The 15841-nt window shown below is 39.3% G+C and overlaps 2 protein-coding genes across 5 annotated transcripts in view; one reads left to right on the top strand and one right to left on the bottom strand.

The window, feature by feature from the left end:
* Positions 1 to 15841, bottom strand: part of AAGAB (alpha and gamma adaptin binding protein) — a 61184-nt gene that overhangs the window by 29894 nt on the left and 15449 nt on the right. For all 4 annotated transcript variants that reach the window (XM_033189651.1, XM_033189650.1, XM_033189654.1 and 1 more), the window contains exons 2-5: positions 7572 to 7762; positions 7350 to 7446; positions 6934 to 7023; positions 2773 to 2856 (exon numbers count right to left, since the gene is read on the bottom strand). In XM_033189651.1, the coding sequence (XP_033045542.1) occupies positions 2773 to 2856; positions 6934 to 7023; positions 7350 to 7446; positions 7572 to 7762 (462 nt within the window). The remainder of the gene's footprint in view (positions 1 to 2772; positions 2857 to 6933; positions 7024 to 7349; positions 7447 to 7571; positions 7763 to 15841) is intronic.
* Positions 3434 to 3782, top strand: LOC117070465 (40S ribosomal protein S24-like). The gene has a single exon (XM_033189655.1). It carries the CDS (start codon positions 3434 to 3436, stop codon positions 3737 to 3739), a length of 306 nt encoding a protein of 101 aa, XP_033045546.1. The 3' UTR covers positions 3740 to 3782.

Raw genomic sequence — 15841 nt, 5'->3', positions numbered from 1 at the left:
CTTATCATGCCAGAAGGAACTTCTCTAATGATGACAAGGGTTAGATCAGACCTCAGAAAAGCTTCAGGGCACCAATCTCACTTAACACTCAAGGGTCTACCAAACATTGAAGGGAAATATTCTATTTCTATAAAACTGGTCTTCTACTTGACCTTTATCAGGGAAGATGGGGTAAGTTCACTGTAAAATACGATTTTTTCATTTTGTGTGTGTGTGTGTTTTTTTTTTTTTGAGATGGAGTCTTGCTCTGTTGCCAGGCTGGAGTGCAGTGGCACGATCTCAGCTCACTGCCACCTCTGACTCCCTGGTTCAAGTGATTCTCCTGCCTCAGCCTCCCAAGTAGTTGGGACTACAGTCACGTGCCACCACACCCAGCTAATTTTTGTATTTTTTTTTTTTTTTTTTGAGGCGGAGTCTCGCTCTGTCGCCCAGGCTGGAGTGCAGTGGCCGGATCTCAGCTCACTGCAAGCTCCGCCTCCCGGTTTACGCCATTCTCCTGCCTCAGCCTCCCGAGTAGCTGGGACTACAGGCGCCCGCCACGTCGCCCGGCTAGTTTTTGTATTTTTAGTAGAGACGGGGTTTCACCGTGTTCGCCAGGATGGTCTCGATCTCCTGACCTCGTGATCCGCCCGTCTCGGCCTCCCAAAGTGCTGGGATTACAGGCTTGAGCCACCGCGCCCGGCCAATTTTTGTATTTTTTAAGTAGAGACAGGGTATCACAATGTTGGCCAGGATGGTCTTGATCTCCTGACCTTGTGATCCACCTACCTCAGCCTCCCAAAGTGCTGGGATTACAGATGTGAGCCACATCGCCTGGCTGTAAAATATGATTTTTCTCATTCCCTTCTATAGTGTCTCACTCAGCATACTTGTTGAGGCAGCCCAGAGCTATAAGACAGAAAAACCCTATACAGGAAGCAATTCCTAAAAGACTATGTTATGGACTGAATTGTATCCCCCACCAAATTTGTATGCTGAACTCCTAACCTCCAGTATCTCAGAATGTGACCCTATTTGGACAGGCTGACTGCAGATATTTTAAGATGAGGTCATACTGCAGTAGATAGATCTCTACTTCGATGTGACTGTAAAATGTGAACACAGACAGGCACCTAGGGAAAATACCATGTGAAGGCTGGAGTTATGCTGCCACAAGCTAAGTAACTACCGGAAGCTAGAAGACAGGCCTGAAACAGACCCTTCCCTGGCACCTTCAGAGGGACCATGGCCCTGCCAATACCCTGATTTTGGATTTCTGGCTTTCAGAACTATGAGACAATGCATTCATGTTGTTCTATGTCATATGGTTTGTGGTACTTTGTTACCATAGCCCTAGGGAACTAATGCAGACTATAAGAGGCCAGTGTGCACTAGCCTACCCTCTTCAGATCGCACTTCAGATCCAGTCTTCTGCCTCACGGCCACTGCCACTACATTACCCCCAGCCCCAGCACCTCACTCTTGAACTGCTGCAAAAGCTCTGGTCTCCCTTACTTCAGACTCTATCTTGACTTTCTTCAATTGTCAAACCTCCCTACACACCACCTTTTTTGCATCAACCCCTTATTTAAAAAACTCCAGTGACTCACCAATTTTTACAGGAAAAAGCTATAATTCTCCTGACTGGCATACAGGCCTCTCTCTAAGCTAGCTCCAAATGCTAGGTGATATTCTCTTAGTGACCCTAGAACACACAACTTTTTTTGTTGCCCAGGCTGGTACGCAGTGGCGTAACGACAGCTCACTGCAGCCTTGACTTCTTGGGCTCAAGCAATTCCCCCTTCTCAGCTTCCCAGGTAGCAGGGACCACAGGCTATGCATACCACCATGACCAGCTAATTTTTATAGAGATGGGCTCTCACCATGTTGCCCAAGCTGGTCAGAACATACAATTGTTATTCTCTATGTCATGCTTCCTTCTCCACTTGCTGCTCTCCCCTTTCATCAGTCCAAATCTTGACCTTCCTGTGAAAACTACTGTCAGGACACACTTTCTCCTTGAAGCTCTCTATCTATACTTGAGCCTAACACAACAGCCATATTTCTGATTCTACGCACTTTACTGCCTGCATCAGTCATCTGTACTCTTCACAGATTGCTTTGCATAGTTACCTGGCATTTGAAAAGTACATGCCTGGCCGGGCGCGGTGGCTCAAGCCTGTAATCCCAGCACTTTGGGAGGCCGAGACGGGTGGATCACGCGGTCAGGAGATCGAGACCATCCTGGCTAATACGGTGAAACCCCGTCTCTACTAAAAAATACAAAAAAGTAGCCGGGCGAGGTGGCGGGCGCCTGTAGTCCCAGCTACTCGGGAGGCTGAGGCAGGAGAATGGCGTAAACCCGGGGGGCGGAGCTTGCAGTGAGCTGAGATCTGGCAACTGCACTCCAGCCTGGGCGACAGAGCGAGACTCCGTCTCAAAAAAAAAAAAAAAAAAAAAAAAAAGAAGAAAAGTACATGCTTGAATTTCATAGCTGGACTAGGAGCTCCTTAATAATAGGGTCTATGTCTTATAATTTTGGAGGTACTTCTCAAAGCCAAAGACAATGCTGGGTGTATTACAGGCAACCTCTAAATTCTTACTGAATTAACTATTAAACATATATGAAAAATTCCTAGAAATGCTACCTTTGGCACTTCCTTCAATCAGGGAATTGAAATTGGAATAAATCTACAGATTTCATATAGTACTAATGGTCCCACATGTATCTGAATAATTTAAAACTTACAAGGAATAAGAGGAAAAAAATGACTTGAGTCCCAAGTTACTTACCATTCTTCATCACTACATTGGACCACACATTGGCATTCAGGGCTTGAACAATTCGCTTTACTCCTGTAGATTCTGGGAAGTCATCTAATCAGGGAGGGAAATACACATATTTATACACAACACTCATACAGATATACATACACATTCACAAAAATATGGCCGGGCACGGTGGCTCACGCCTACACTCCCAGCACTTTGGGAGGCCAAGGCGGGCAGATCACCTGAGGTTGGGAGTTCGAGACCAGCCTGACCAACATGGAGAAACCCCGTCTCTACTAAAAAACACAAAATTAGCCGGGTGTGGTGGCGCATGCCTGTAATCCCAGCTACTCAGGAGGCTGAGGCAGGAGAATCGCTTGAACCCAGGAGGCGGAGGTTGTGGTGAGCCAAGATGGCACCATTCCAGCCTGGGTAACAACAGCAAAACTCCATCTCAAAAAAGAAAAGAAAAGAAAAGAAAAGAAAAGAAAATGTTACGTATATATCCCCCAAGCCATATTTTCAAATGACTATGGTTTTGTTATCCTGTTTATTTAGTTGTTAGTTCACATTGTACAAGGAAAAAAAAACAAATACAGAGCTTGGAGCTCCCGATAAGAATACTCTAGAGAAACTCCTTTCCTCTTTAGCTGTCTGAGGATTGACCACCATCACGAACGACATGGTAACTATCCAAACTGGAAAGTTCATGACCAACCAACTACTTCAGAGAAAACAAATGGTCACTGATGTCCTTCACCCCAGGAAGGCAACACTACCTAAGACAGAAATTTGGGGAAAAGTAGCCAAAATGTACAAGACCACACCAGATGTCATCTTTGAATTCAGAACTCATTTTGGTGGTGGCAAGACTACTGGCTTTGGCATAATTTATGATTCCTTGGATTATGCAAACAAAAAGGAACACAAACATAGACTTACAAGACATGACCTGTGTGAGAAGAAAAAGACCTCAAGAAAGCAATGAAAGGAATGCAAGAACAGCATGAAGAAAGTCAGGCAGACTGCAAAGGCCAGTGTTGGTGCTGGCAAAAAGCCGAAGGAGTAAAGGTGCTGGAAGGATGTTATCTGTGGCCACTGTGGTTTTTTCATGATTAATAAACTAAAAACTTTCAAGTGGAAAAAAAAGAATATTCCAGAAACTAAAGCAATTAAATAAACATACAATATAAGGCAGTTATATAAAAAAGTTATCCTCACCAATGGAATCTATTCATATTCTGAAAATGTAAGATTCCACTTATTACACACATTCCTGGCACAGTACGAGAGATACCAATCTAGACAGAATGAGTTTCCTTAAGGCAGGAACAGTCCTCTTATTAATAGTATGCTATAAAATCATGTAAATGCTCTATCCTCTGCTGGAAACCAGAGAATAATAAGTGTTATTTATGATCGATATCTATAGAAGAACTTCTTGATCAGAGAAAGACAGTTTGAGTAAGAAGCGAAATGACTAGAAGTGTAAGAGACAGGCAAAAGGTCATTACAACAACTTAGTTTATTACGAGTACTATCCTGCTTCTGGAATTTGACTGATATTACTCAAAATAATGGGGCTGTAATCCCATAGTGTATCAAAAAGGTGGTATTCTTAGCTACAACGTTAGGAATGATTGTGTACAAAGGAAACTGAGATCCTGTAGATGTTGAGGACTGTAAGGGTGCATCTGGAAAACAATGACACAAATAGTTTTCATGTGGTTAAAAAAGGAAAGTTTCCTGAGTTTACAGAACATAATCCACACAGAACCTGTCTCTAGTGGCCAGCCTAGCCCTGGGTGGTTTAACAAGAAGAGCACAGAGTTACATGTCAGAATATCTGAATTTGAACCCAGGCTCTGCCACTTATTAGCTATTGATCAAGGGTGAATTCACTTACACCATTCTCACAGAAAGTGGAAACAATACCACTCTATGCACATCTCTCCTAGAGGAAAGATGCACTGGAACTGATGATTTACTAATGTAGCCTTCCCACTACACTGGAAACTCCTTGAGGGCAGGAATTCTTGTCTTACTGAGTTCATATGCCCACTGCCTAGCACAGTGCCTGAAAAACAGCAGGCACTCACCAACTGTTTAATGGATCGATGAATCATTTAAAGAATACCAGCCTACCAACCTAACAGAAATATAGTGATTAAATTGAAAATACTTGGCTAGGCGGGGTGGCTCATGCCTATAACCCCAGCACTTTGGGAGGCCAAGGCAGGCGGATCATGAGGTCAGGAGATAAGAGACCATCCTCTGGCTAACATGGTGAAACACCATCTCTACTAAAAATACCAAAAAAAAAAATTACCTGGGCATGGTGGTGGGCGCCTGCAGTCCCAGTTACTTGGGAGGCTGAGGCAGGAGAATAGTGTGAACCTGGGAGGCAGAGCTTGCAGTGAGCTGAGATCGCACCACTGCACTCTGGGCAGCAAAGAGAGACTCTGTGTCAAATAAACAAATAAATAAATAAAAATAAATAAAGAAAATACTCTACCAAGATAAGTTTATCACTACCAATGTTTGGATGAAAATCTAAAAGTCATGTTTATCTTAACTGTGAATGACTTAATTCTCAAAAGAATAACTAACACTTTAGATGACATAACCAGGAACCAAAAATGTGGTCTGAAATGAAGACCTAGTACCAATAAGAGGAAAATTAATACAAACTAGCATAAAGTCCTATATTCATGTTTGAATAATACATGCAAGTAAAAGATGAGGAAATATGGCTTAGGAATAGTTTGTATTTTAAAAGTCTAGGAAAGTTTTCATTATGTTACCTAAAGATGACATATCAAAAAACCCATTTTAAGATTAATCTGAATGAATACAAGAACATTATTCAGACAAAGGGCTACGAGAAATATAGTGTATAAAGGAGCAGAGATTCCAAAATGATAACAGTCAAATACTGACTCCCAAGGACAAGAGAAAGAGAAAATTCTATTGCCAGAAATCACACAGGCTCACATACACAAAACAGGGCACAAGTTTCAGGGACCTAGAAAAACACAGAAAAAGATGTACTTGCCAATTTTCAACACTCTTTAAAAAGAGCAAGGAGAAAAACCAGCCTTTTTATTTCAGTTTTGTTCTCTTCCTCCCTGGCAAGTTTTATTCTCAAAGGTAACAGCATTTTGGAAAAATTATAAATAAAACCAGAATATAGAAAAATATTTCTTAATTCCTTAAAAAAAATACAAGTTTCATGAAATGACTGCTTATGTCTTATCTTTGTACTTTAATTCACATTGGTTGTCCCTGCCCAGGATGTCTTTTGGAACAACTGGCATATTCACAATGCCACCTCTCCACCAGTCCTCTCACTACAAGCCCAGGACCTTTTCTAACTTCTTCCCCATGGAGCAGCTGACATATGAGAGTTCACAATGCCAACACGTTCTCTGCACTTTTAAACAAAAATAAGCTCTCCTGTCTCTAAAATACCACAGCACCACTATTTCTTCTATAATACTTACGACATTCCACTTGATAATTCAATTATCTGTAAGTTTCAGCTCTTGTACCAGATTTTAAGGTTTAACCAAAAACCCTCTTATCCTGGTAGATACCACAACAGGTGTACTTCAAAGGAGAAAAGATGAGAAAAGAAATGGGGAAGGGGAGTAGAAAAGGGGAAGAAATAGAAGGTCCAGCAATAGCGGAGGACAGCGATTGCAGAGCTACCTGGGGTAGAGGTGGGGGATTAAATTAGGGGTCTGTTTTTTGGCTTCAAATGTCCAAAAGACATTCAAATAGATCTGAAATGTCCCCTGTGATTCCTGGGAATTCAGCCTTAGGTTACTATGAATTCAAAATAAGAAACATCAACTTTAACTACTATGAAGGTCTAACTCTCCTTCAGCAGTGGGGAAAGGAAAAAGGATTGGGGAAATGACAAAGATTTTAGAAAGCAGCCTTATACCTTTATCCATAAGAAAAACACACATTTTCAAAAGTTCTAAAATAGGTGGTAAAACCAAATAAATGAATTCTCACACTAAGTATAAGACTACATCAATGGATTTTGCTTAAATCCTTGAAACAGCTGGGGAAAAAGTTTCTTGAATTTTGCTGTGATTCTTCTTCCCTGAATTAAAATAATCTCTCATATCTGAATCTAAGTGCCATATTTTCTACTAACACACAAACACTTACCATCCTCTTCAGGCAACTCCTCTGGACTAAGTTCTACCAATTCAAAGCCATGTCTGATGCACCATTCTTGAGCTTTCTGTCGGTTTACACCTAAAATAATATGCAAAAGAATCTTCGTAAGTAAAAAGAAAACAAAACATGACTATTCCTGCAATAGTCTTCATAAATCTCAATGTGTTTCCCTTAATGTCAATGTTATTCTAAAGGCATCTAAAATAACGAAAAGAAAATGATTTCTCAACCCTGAAGTATCCATTCTTAAAAAAAAAGTAAATATTACAAGATACCAAGAAAAATAGCTGAAAATATTTTCATAAAGCAATAAAGTCACATGGGATGTATGTCCTAAGTTAAGGAAACAGATGTACTCTGTTTATCAAGGAATGGCAAATGCATGTCCCATCCACATGCCTTACCATCTTCAGACACTCTGTCACAGACCAAGATCATCACCTCAGGTAACCATGCTTCTGCCAGCGGAAGCCATGAGGAGACACTGTCGAGACCTGATTTCTATATGGAACAAAAAATATAAACAAACAAAAACAGAAAAGAGATAGTAAGATAAAACGTAACGGGAAAAAAAGAAGGCATGCAATAATTTCTTATTCAAGCCTTCATAGAAAACAAAGTCTTACTTGTGTGCTGTCAAAGTAAACCACAAATGCTTGGACAGATTCTGCAATCTCTGCAGTAACAAGAAATTTGTTTGGCACCACACATAAACTGATGTCCGCTGAATAGTATTTATTATCAATGGTCCAGGGATAAAACCTCACAGCATCATTGGAAGTCACTTCCACAATAAGATCTTCTGTTCCAAGGATATCTAAAAATAAATGACAACATTACCATGTAAAGTGCAAAACCAATATACATTGGTTGATTTTCTCAGTCAGATACCAGATAAAGCTGGTACTTTCGCTGTTTCCTTTTATGTGAGGATTTCAAAGGACCCTGCATTTATTAGCTTTAATCCTATCTTCTCTGATCATCTGATTACAAAAGTTATGGTGATATAATTTAAGTCATTGACTTTTTCTCTTTAAGAACACAAAAATCATTGTGAACTAGATTAGATAGCAGTACAGGAAAAAACAGTCATACAACCAAATATCCAGAAAAGAGCAAGTAGAAGACAAAGAATGACAGCTGTATTTATTGTATTGCTTAAGTACTTCATAGGAGGTAGACTATAACAAGCTTCTAGAATTTGTAACTATTTCGTACTTACTGCAAACTAAAAGGAAGATAGGATTAAGGCTAAACCATTAGTAAAATAGAAGAGCTACATATATTGCTTGGACTGAATGCTTAGACATTAATTCAGCTAATGAAATAAAAGAATGGATACTGATAAATGACCGGAATTCTATTTATATTCAGCCTTGTTCACATTCTTTGAAAGCCAACCCAAATTCTTGTTTGATCAAGACACTTCTGGTAAATTTTAAATGCGTAATGGCCAAACAAATGACTACAACTAAATTTAGATTCTAAAAGATTAGATTATAAGTAAATCTTTCGGAAATTTAAGTGCAGCATGTATATAATAGGAAATCCGCATAGTAAGAGACAAGTCAATGATGAACAAATGAATACAGACATGATCACGGAGCCATGGAAGCATTTTGCTTCCATTATGTTATACAGTACTGACAACTGGAAGAGAAATTACAAGTTGTTCTAACCTAAACTCCCATCTTTCACACCCATACCCACAACCTCCACTTTATACAAATGTGGAAAATGAGCTTACAGAAGTAAAATGACTTGCCATTAATTGACTTATCAGAAGAATATAAAGAAAAACAGTCACAAACTCCTCGTCAATGCATACTAAGATGAACACGTATTAATGAAATGTGCCTCAAACTCATAATTAGCAATACACTGAAAACTAGAAATTAAATTTTAAATCCCAGAGCTAACATTATATATTTGAAAAGATGCCATCATTTCTGCTCAATATAAAGTTATGGGGAAAGTATTTAGTCCAAAAGACTGCTAGGAATTACGTACAAAGTGTGTGTGTAAGAGTGTATACACACATGCATTCTTTTTATTAGCAAAGTTTCATCAAGTGGTTAAGAGGAATTAATCTTCTCAAGAATGAAAGGTCGGCCCTTTTTTTAACAAAAAAATTAAATTTAAAACAAATTTAAGGTTTTATCTTTGATATAAAGCATATCATGAAACTAACTAAAAATTTTTTTTCACCAGAACCAGAATTGTTACTCTTAAATTAGCAGAAGGTCTATGTCAATATTTGACAATCTGAGTGTATCCCATTTCTTTAAGAAATCAGCAGTTCTGTCTACTTAATTACTACCTGAAGTCATAATCTTTTACTTAGTGTCAGTCAATTCCATCGCAACCAGCTGCTACGTCCCTTATGGAGCATTAAGACAATTTCAGGTGGGAAATAAACAGGTAAGTTATTAAAATCAAAGATGTTGTTTTCATGTAAATGTCTCACAGAAAAACAAAAACTAGATCAAAGTCTACATAGCATTCAAATCTAACACTCCAAACTTCAAGAAGGTGGCATAGTAACATGTGGCTGTGTTTCTAAAAGCTGAATACTGGCACAGCTAACACACATGCCACAATATGCTGATAAATACACACATAAAAGAAAGAAACTAAAACAACGAGAAAAGCAAAAAAAGTATAAACTAATTTTTTAATAGTGAAAAGAGTCACTATATAAAATCAGTCTTCATTCTTTTTTTTTTTTTTTTTGAGACGGAGTCTCGCTCTGTCGCCCAGGCTGGAGTGCAGTGGCGTGATCTCGGCTCACTGCAACCTCCACCTCCCGGGTTCATGCCATTCTCCTGTGTCAGCCTCCCGAGTAGCTGGGACTACAGACACCCGCCACCACGCCTGGCTAGTTTTTTCTATTTTTAGTACAGACTTAGTAACACGGGTTTCACCGTGTTAGCCAGGATGGTCTCGATCTCCTGACCTCGTAATCCGCCCGCCTCGGCCTCCCAAAGTGCTGGAATTACAGGCGTGAGCCACTGCGCCCGGCCATCCATGGGTAATTTTTAAAAATAGCAAACTGCGTATTTTTTAAAGGAGGGAAGCACAAATAATAAAATACAGTAATGAATTCACTTGTTGCTAAGGGGCAAAGTACAAAGGCAGAGGGGGACTAATATTCCTGCCATTGCTACAATCAGTTCTTAATATTTTCTAAATCGGTTGTATTGTTAAAAACTGGAATAAAAAAATTGGGGTTATGCTTTCTTTGCTCCTCAACATGAGAAATCTAAAATCAATTAAAATGGCATTACTAACTGCAATTTAAAATATTTAGATCCATTAATGATGGCTCATTTTATTAATGTTTAGAACACAAAAGAACAAAACAATGTTTGTTACTCAGAGCACTTACAATTTCAATTTTATACTTGCATTTGCAAATGATTAAGATATTTACTTAACACGGAGAAAGAAGTTGTTTCTTTCTTTTTTCTCCAAACCTCGATAGGAATGTAACCAATAAGTTGGGAAAATGAATTTCACATTTCAGTGTTTCAGTAGCTAGTGGGCTTTGGCTTTTGTTTTATTCTCTGTGCTGCCTAAACAAGTTGATAGCTCAATTTACTTATCAGATTTTTTTTAACACTTTATGTCTAATCAGACACTTTCTTCAAGACTGCATATGGACTTCATTATCACATCTGTGCCGTATTAGAGCTAGGGAGAGAATAGTAAGGACTGTTTCATTCTAATTCTTATGATCAATATCATAATGTAGAGTTTAATTTAAAAAATGTAAATGTGTACACTAAATATAGCTTTCTTCTCTCATGTTTTCTATTTTATTTTCAAATGCTTAACAAGTTTATTCTTTTCTAAATTAAAATGAAATTATTCAAATTGTACACATGGCTAAAGGTTTCTGGAGATCAGCTAATATAATTCACTCATTTTACAGATTAGAAAACTGAGGCCCAGGAACAAAGAAGCCACTTGTCTAATAGGAGCAGAGCCTAAAACTGGATTTGATTCACCAATATCTTTCCTACTACACCGTGATGTTACAATACTTAGCATCTGAGCTGGATCACACTTGAGTCTCTAATAGTGACAAGCCAAAACTAGTCTATGGACCTAAAGTATCCTCTGCCCTTTTAGGAACACCAAAAATAATAGCCAGAATATGGGCACAATTATATACAGATCTGCAGCACAATTAACCCATCAGAAAACTGTCTATGACATTCAAGTATTTACATGTCAAAGATAAGTCACAGTGATCTTGAGGTTTTTTTGTTTGTGTGTGTGTGTGTGTGTGTTGCAAGACTTCCTAGAAAAACCTGCAGTGGGCTCCCTTCTTTGTCCTTCACTAAATTATTATGTTGTAGACTCCGATAGGCACAAAGAAACTCAAGAGCAGCTTTCCCCTCCTCCTGGTGGATGCCAGCCTGTCTCATTCACACTATTGGCAGCCACCTGGTGGAGCTGTAATATATCATTTTTTAAGAGACAAACACTAGGTGTTTACTTGCCAGGTCTGTTACTACAAACTCCATTTCACAGCTTACAATAGTTAATTTGTAGTGCTTTTACAAAGGAAGTTAGATGCCAACTCAGTTCTAGTAGCAAACATAAACCTTTCCTTCAGTGTTAACTGCAAGTATAAACCTCTATCCCTATTTGAGAAACTTTTTTACAAAGCCATCAATTCTCCAATAACTCCCATTTACTTTCTCACATCCTTGGTCCACTTCTTTTCCCTATAATCTCATATGGTCAGTTACAGAAAATAAAGATTCAAGAGCTTTGAAGGAAGCCATGTTCCAAGGCAACATTTCAGTTCAGTAACCCAACATCTTCCTCTTTTTATTCAGCTTTCTACTGTTCCCTGTATATCCTAATAATGATCCTTCCCTCAGAGAAAGTACAAATGTGGTAACCAATCAAATGAAAGAAAAGAGGCAGCTAGCTTTCTATGGTTAAGAATCAATAAGAGGTGATATTCTTTTTAGCATGAATTAGAAGGCAATATGAAGTTCAAGGTGAATTCCCAAACACCACAAATATCTGTTCTCCTACACACACACACACACACACGTTATCTATATATAAACTTGCACATACACAACCCTTACCTTACGCCCTCACCTATCCACCTCAGCCAAAAAAGACAAATGCATTCTAAACTAGACACGTTAATACTGTTATGGCTTTTTCATGTCTCCTTCAGTAGTAGGGTAATTAAGTACACTTTTAATATCAGTAGTATTAATGTGCACTTAACCAATCATGACATTCTTTGTGAAGCAAAGTTGTCCAGTGGTTAAATCATATTTTCTATGCCCTGAGGGAAGTGACAGCTGCCACCTCAAATCAAGATGATCCCTCTGGAAACCAGCACTCTTCTCAGACTGCAAAGTTGGTTTTATTCTTTCTCATAAACTGAAACTGCCTTGACAGCCAGGCATCACAACCTCTCACCCCAGATATGAGTGTCTTTCATGGAATCCACTCTTCTGGAGACCCAACATTCTTCTTTCTTCCCTTTGTGAAGGCAGTACTACAAGAAGGGAGAAGAGCATGGAAAGCAGAGACAGCACAGACCTGGGGTCCGACAGGCCTGCATTTGCATGCTGGCTCTCTGCAAAGCCTTGGGCAGATTAACCCCTCTGTGTCTCATTTCCTTACCTGCAAACAGGGATGAGAACACTTCTCAAAAAGCTTAAATGAATTAAATGAAACTATATCAAAGAAAGTACAGACACTGGGCACAGAGGAGGCCCTTAGTAAGCACAGAGTAGGCCCTTAGTAAATATTCACTTCCTTCTTCCCAACTCACTTTTTTTCACATTTGTGACAGCCCTCCTGACTAGAGGTAGGTTAGAGATGCACTGAGGAGTTAGTAAGAAACATTACAATCAGGAAATAACCATCTCCTTTAAGCTGTGCTAGCCTCGCCCTTCTACCCCAGACCACCCCCTAAAATAAACTTGAAATTTTTCTTTTCCACTGCTAAGGCATATGCTGAGACAGAAGAGAAGGCAATTAGGAAAATTATAGGAGGCAGCAGAGTCTGACATCAGCTGAAAGGAAAAGTAGCCATTATGAAAGAAAAGAACTGAGCAAAATATGACTTAGGAAAAATTCAAAACCTAGAGTTTTCATTAACCAGCAAGGGAAAAGAGAGACTTTAAGAAATCATATTGGATTCATACTATTGCAAGCAACTACAGTTTCTTACCCACAACTTCATGAGAATGTCAAACAAGGTGCATGCTACTCTGTCAAATATTTTGTAGTAGTTGTAAACAGGTAGTCCCTAAATACTAAAAGTAGACTATACTGCTCCAGTGGAAAGGGACTTTGCAGCATGGTAGTATTTAAAGGTTAAAACTGTGCAACATTAGAGTTGAGACTTCACAGACAAATGTCAGGAAACTCATATCTGAGGCTCCCTGTGTAATCATACCCTAGCCTCCTGGTGCAAGTATAGGTGATATTTGTTGCAGTCTGTATGACACATCAATCACTGGAGTAGTATAGACTTGCTGAGGGAAGAGTAACTGGATTGAGTTAAAGCAACATACTGCTTTAACAATAGTACAGAGATTCTGGGTTGCTTACAACACTTAATTACCTCTTCCTGACACACCCCTTTTCTCTGGTTACACTCTAAATTCGCATTTCCACATGCTCTTAAGCTTTTTATATCACAGCGGAAACATTTTAAAGCTGAAGCAGAGGAAATCCAACCCAGTTCTCTTTTTCCTCAAGTTTACTTTCTCCCAATAGTCATCTGGAATTGGTCACCACAGCTTCATCTTAAAATAATTGGGGAAAGTCAGCGGGCGGTGTAGAGGGATGCGGGATGGGTGGGGGGTGTCTCTGCTTGCTTTTAGAAGACCGTACAATGCAGTCAAACATACACACAAGAACATAAAGAAGCAATCAGGAAAGGGAGAGAGAATATGGAGAAGGGTTTTATAAAGATCAAGCAGGAAACATCAGCTCTAAGTTTTATGGGCTGCATGCAAAGACCACTTTGTCAATTCTAGTGGCACAGCTGATGGACAATTCCTACCTATATTTTAGAGGGGTAGGGCACTTCTCTGAATTCCCTTGCTAGTTCTAAATATACCCCTAAAGCAGTGATTCTCTACGAGGATGTGATTCTCCCCAACCCTACCAAGGGGACATAGGTCAACACCTGGAGACATTTTTGCATCACAATAGGGGGATGTTACTAGCATCTAGTGAGTAGAGGTCAAAAATACTGCTAAACATCCATCCTAGGCCGGGCGCAGTGGCTCAAGCCTGTAATCCCAGCACTTTGGGAGGCCGAGACGGGCGGATCACAAGGTCAGGAGATCGAGACCATCCTGGCTAACACAGTGAAACCCCGTCTCTACTAAAAATACAAAAAACTAGCCGGGCGAGGTGGCGGCGCCTGTAGTCCCAGCTACTCGGGAGGCTGAGGCAGGAGAATGGCGTGAACCCGGGAGGCGGCGCTTGCAGTGAGCCGAGATCTGGCCACTGCACTCCAGCCTGGGTGACAGAGCGAGACTCCGTCTAAAAAAAAAAAAAAAAAAAAAAAAACATCCATCCTACAATGCACAAGATAGCCCCACAAGACAAGGAATTGTCTGGCCCAAAAGGTCAACAGTGTCGAAGCTGAGATACCCTGTCCTATAGCAAAGAAACCTTATGGAATTTACTTAGCTGTATTCATGAAACAAAATAAAAGTTCTGGAATGCAAAATTGGTTTTATTCTTTCTCGAAAAGCTGAAACTAGGCATTACAGTCAGGCATCACAACCACCTACCCCAGATAAAAATATCTTCCATTTATATCTAATAAAATCTCTCTTTGATAAAGTCTATCTAAAGTGTCTTCTTTGATTATTAACCATAAAAATTATTTGGCAATTAACCTTAGAAGCTTTGAAAATAATCTATGAATGATAGATTTCTAGAAGAATTCATAAGCCTAAACAGGACAATTATGAGATAAAAATAATTTTCATATTCAAATGTAATTTTTCATAAACAAATCAGCATCAAGTAACAAAACCTTACAAGAAATGTCAATGTCTGCTCAGGATGACAACATCTGCAGTAGATGCTAATTTACTCTAAAAAAAACCAAACATGTTTGAGATGAATTTTCCAAAACAGAATAAGTTTAATGAATAATGGAGAACATTCATTCTGTAGCCCCTGTACTCAAGTATTGAAAATAAGCTTGATCAGTTAGAAAATGTCAGAAAGCTAACAGACCCAACATCCCAGCATCCAAAAGCTTCCTCTAAAAGGGTAAAATCATTATTGGGCAACAAATGGTCAACGAATCAAGGAAAACAAAAACACTAATAAGTAAGACATTATTGAAAGTAAAAATTGTTTCAAGACACCACCAAGAAAAAAAAACCCAAGCCATAGAACAAGAGAAAATGTTTGCAAATTATGTATCAATAAGGGACTTGTAACCAGAATATATAAAGAACTTTTTCATTAATAAGAAGACCATAAAACCAATTTAAAAGCAGGCAAAAAAGAGCTGGGCACGGTGGCTCATGCCTGTAATCCCAGCACTTTGAGAGGCCGAAGTGGGTAGATTGCTTGAGTCCAGGAATTTGAGACAAGGCTGCCCAGCACGGCGAAACCCTGTCTCTACCAAAAATACAAAAAATTAGCTAGGCATGGTGGCACACACCTATGATGCCAGCTTCTTGGGAGGCTGAGGCACAAGAATTGCTTGAACCTCAGAGGCGGAGGCTGCAGTGAGCCAAGATCACAACACTGCACTCCAGCCTGGGCAAGAGAGTGAGACTCCATGTTAAAAAAATAAAATAGGTAAAAAAAAAAAAAAAAAGTGGGCAAAAAAAGATCTGAATAGACATTTCACCAAAGAAGATATTAA

Source organism: Trachypithecus francoisi, unplaced genomic scaffold (assembly GCF_009764315.1).
Source record: "Trachypithecus francoisi isolate TF-2019V2 unplaced genomic scaffold, Tfra_2.0 Lachesis_group3, whole genome shotgun sequence".
NCBI classification, from domain to species: Eukaryota; Metazoa; Chordata; class Mammalia; order Primates; family Cercopithecidae; genus Trachypithecus; species Trachypithecus francoisi.
This window is presented reverse-complemented; position numbering and strand designations above follow the sequence as displayed.

What these genes read in the sequence shown, in the direction of transcription:
- LOC117070465 (XM_033189655.1), top strand. Translation starts at nt 3,434, where the DNA reads ATGGTAACTATCCAAACTGGAAAGTTCATGACCAACCAACTACTTCAG.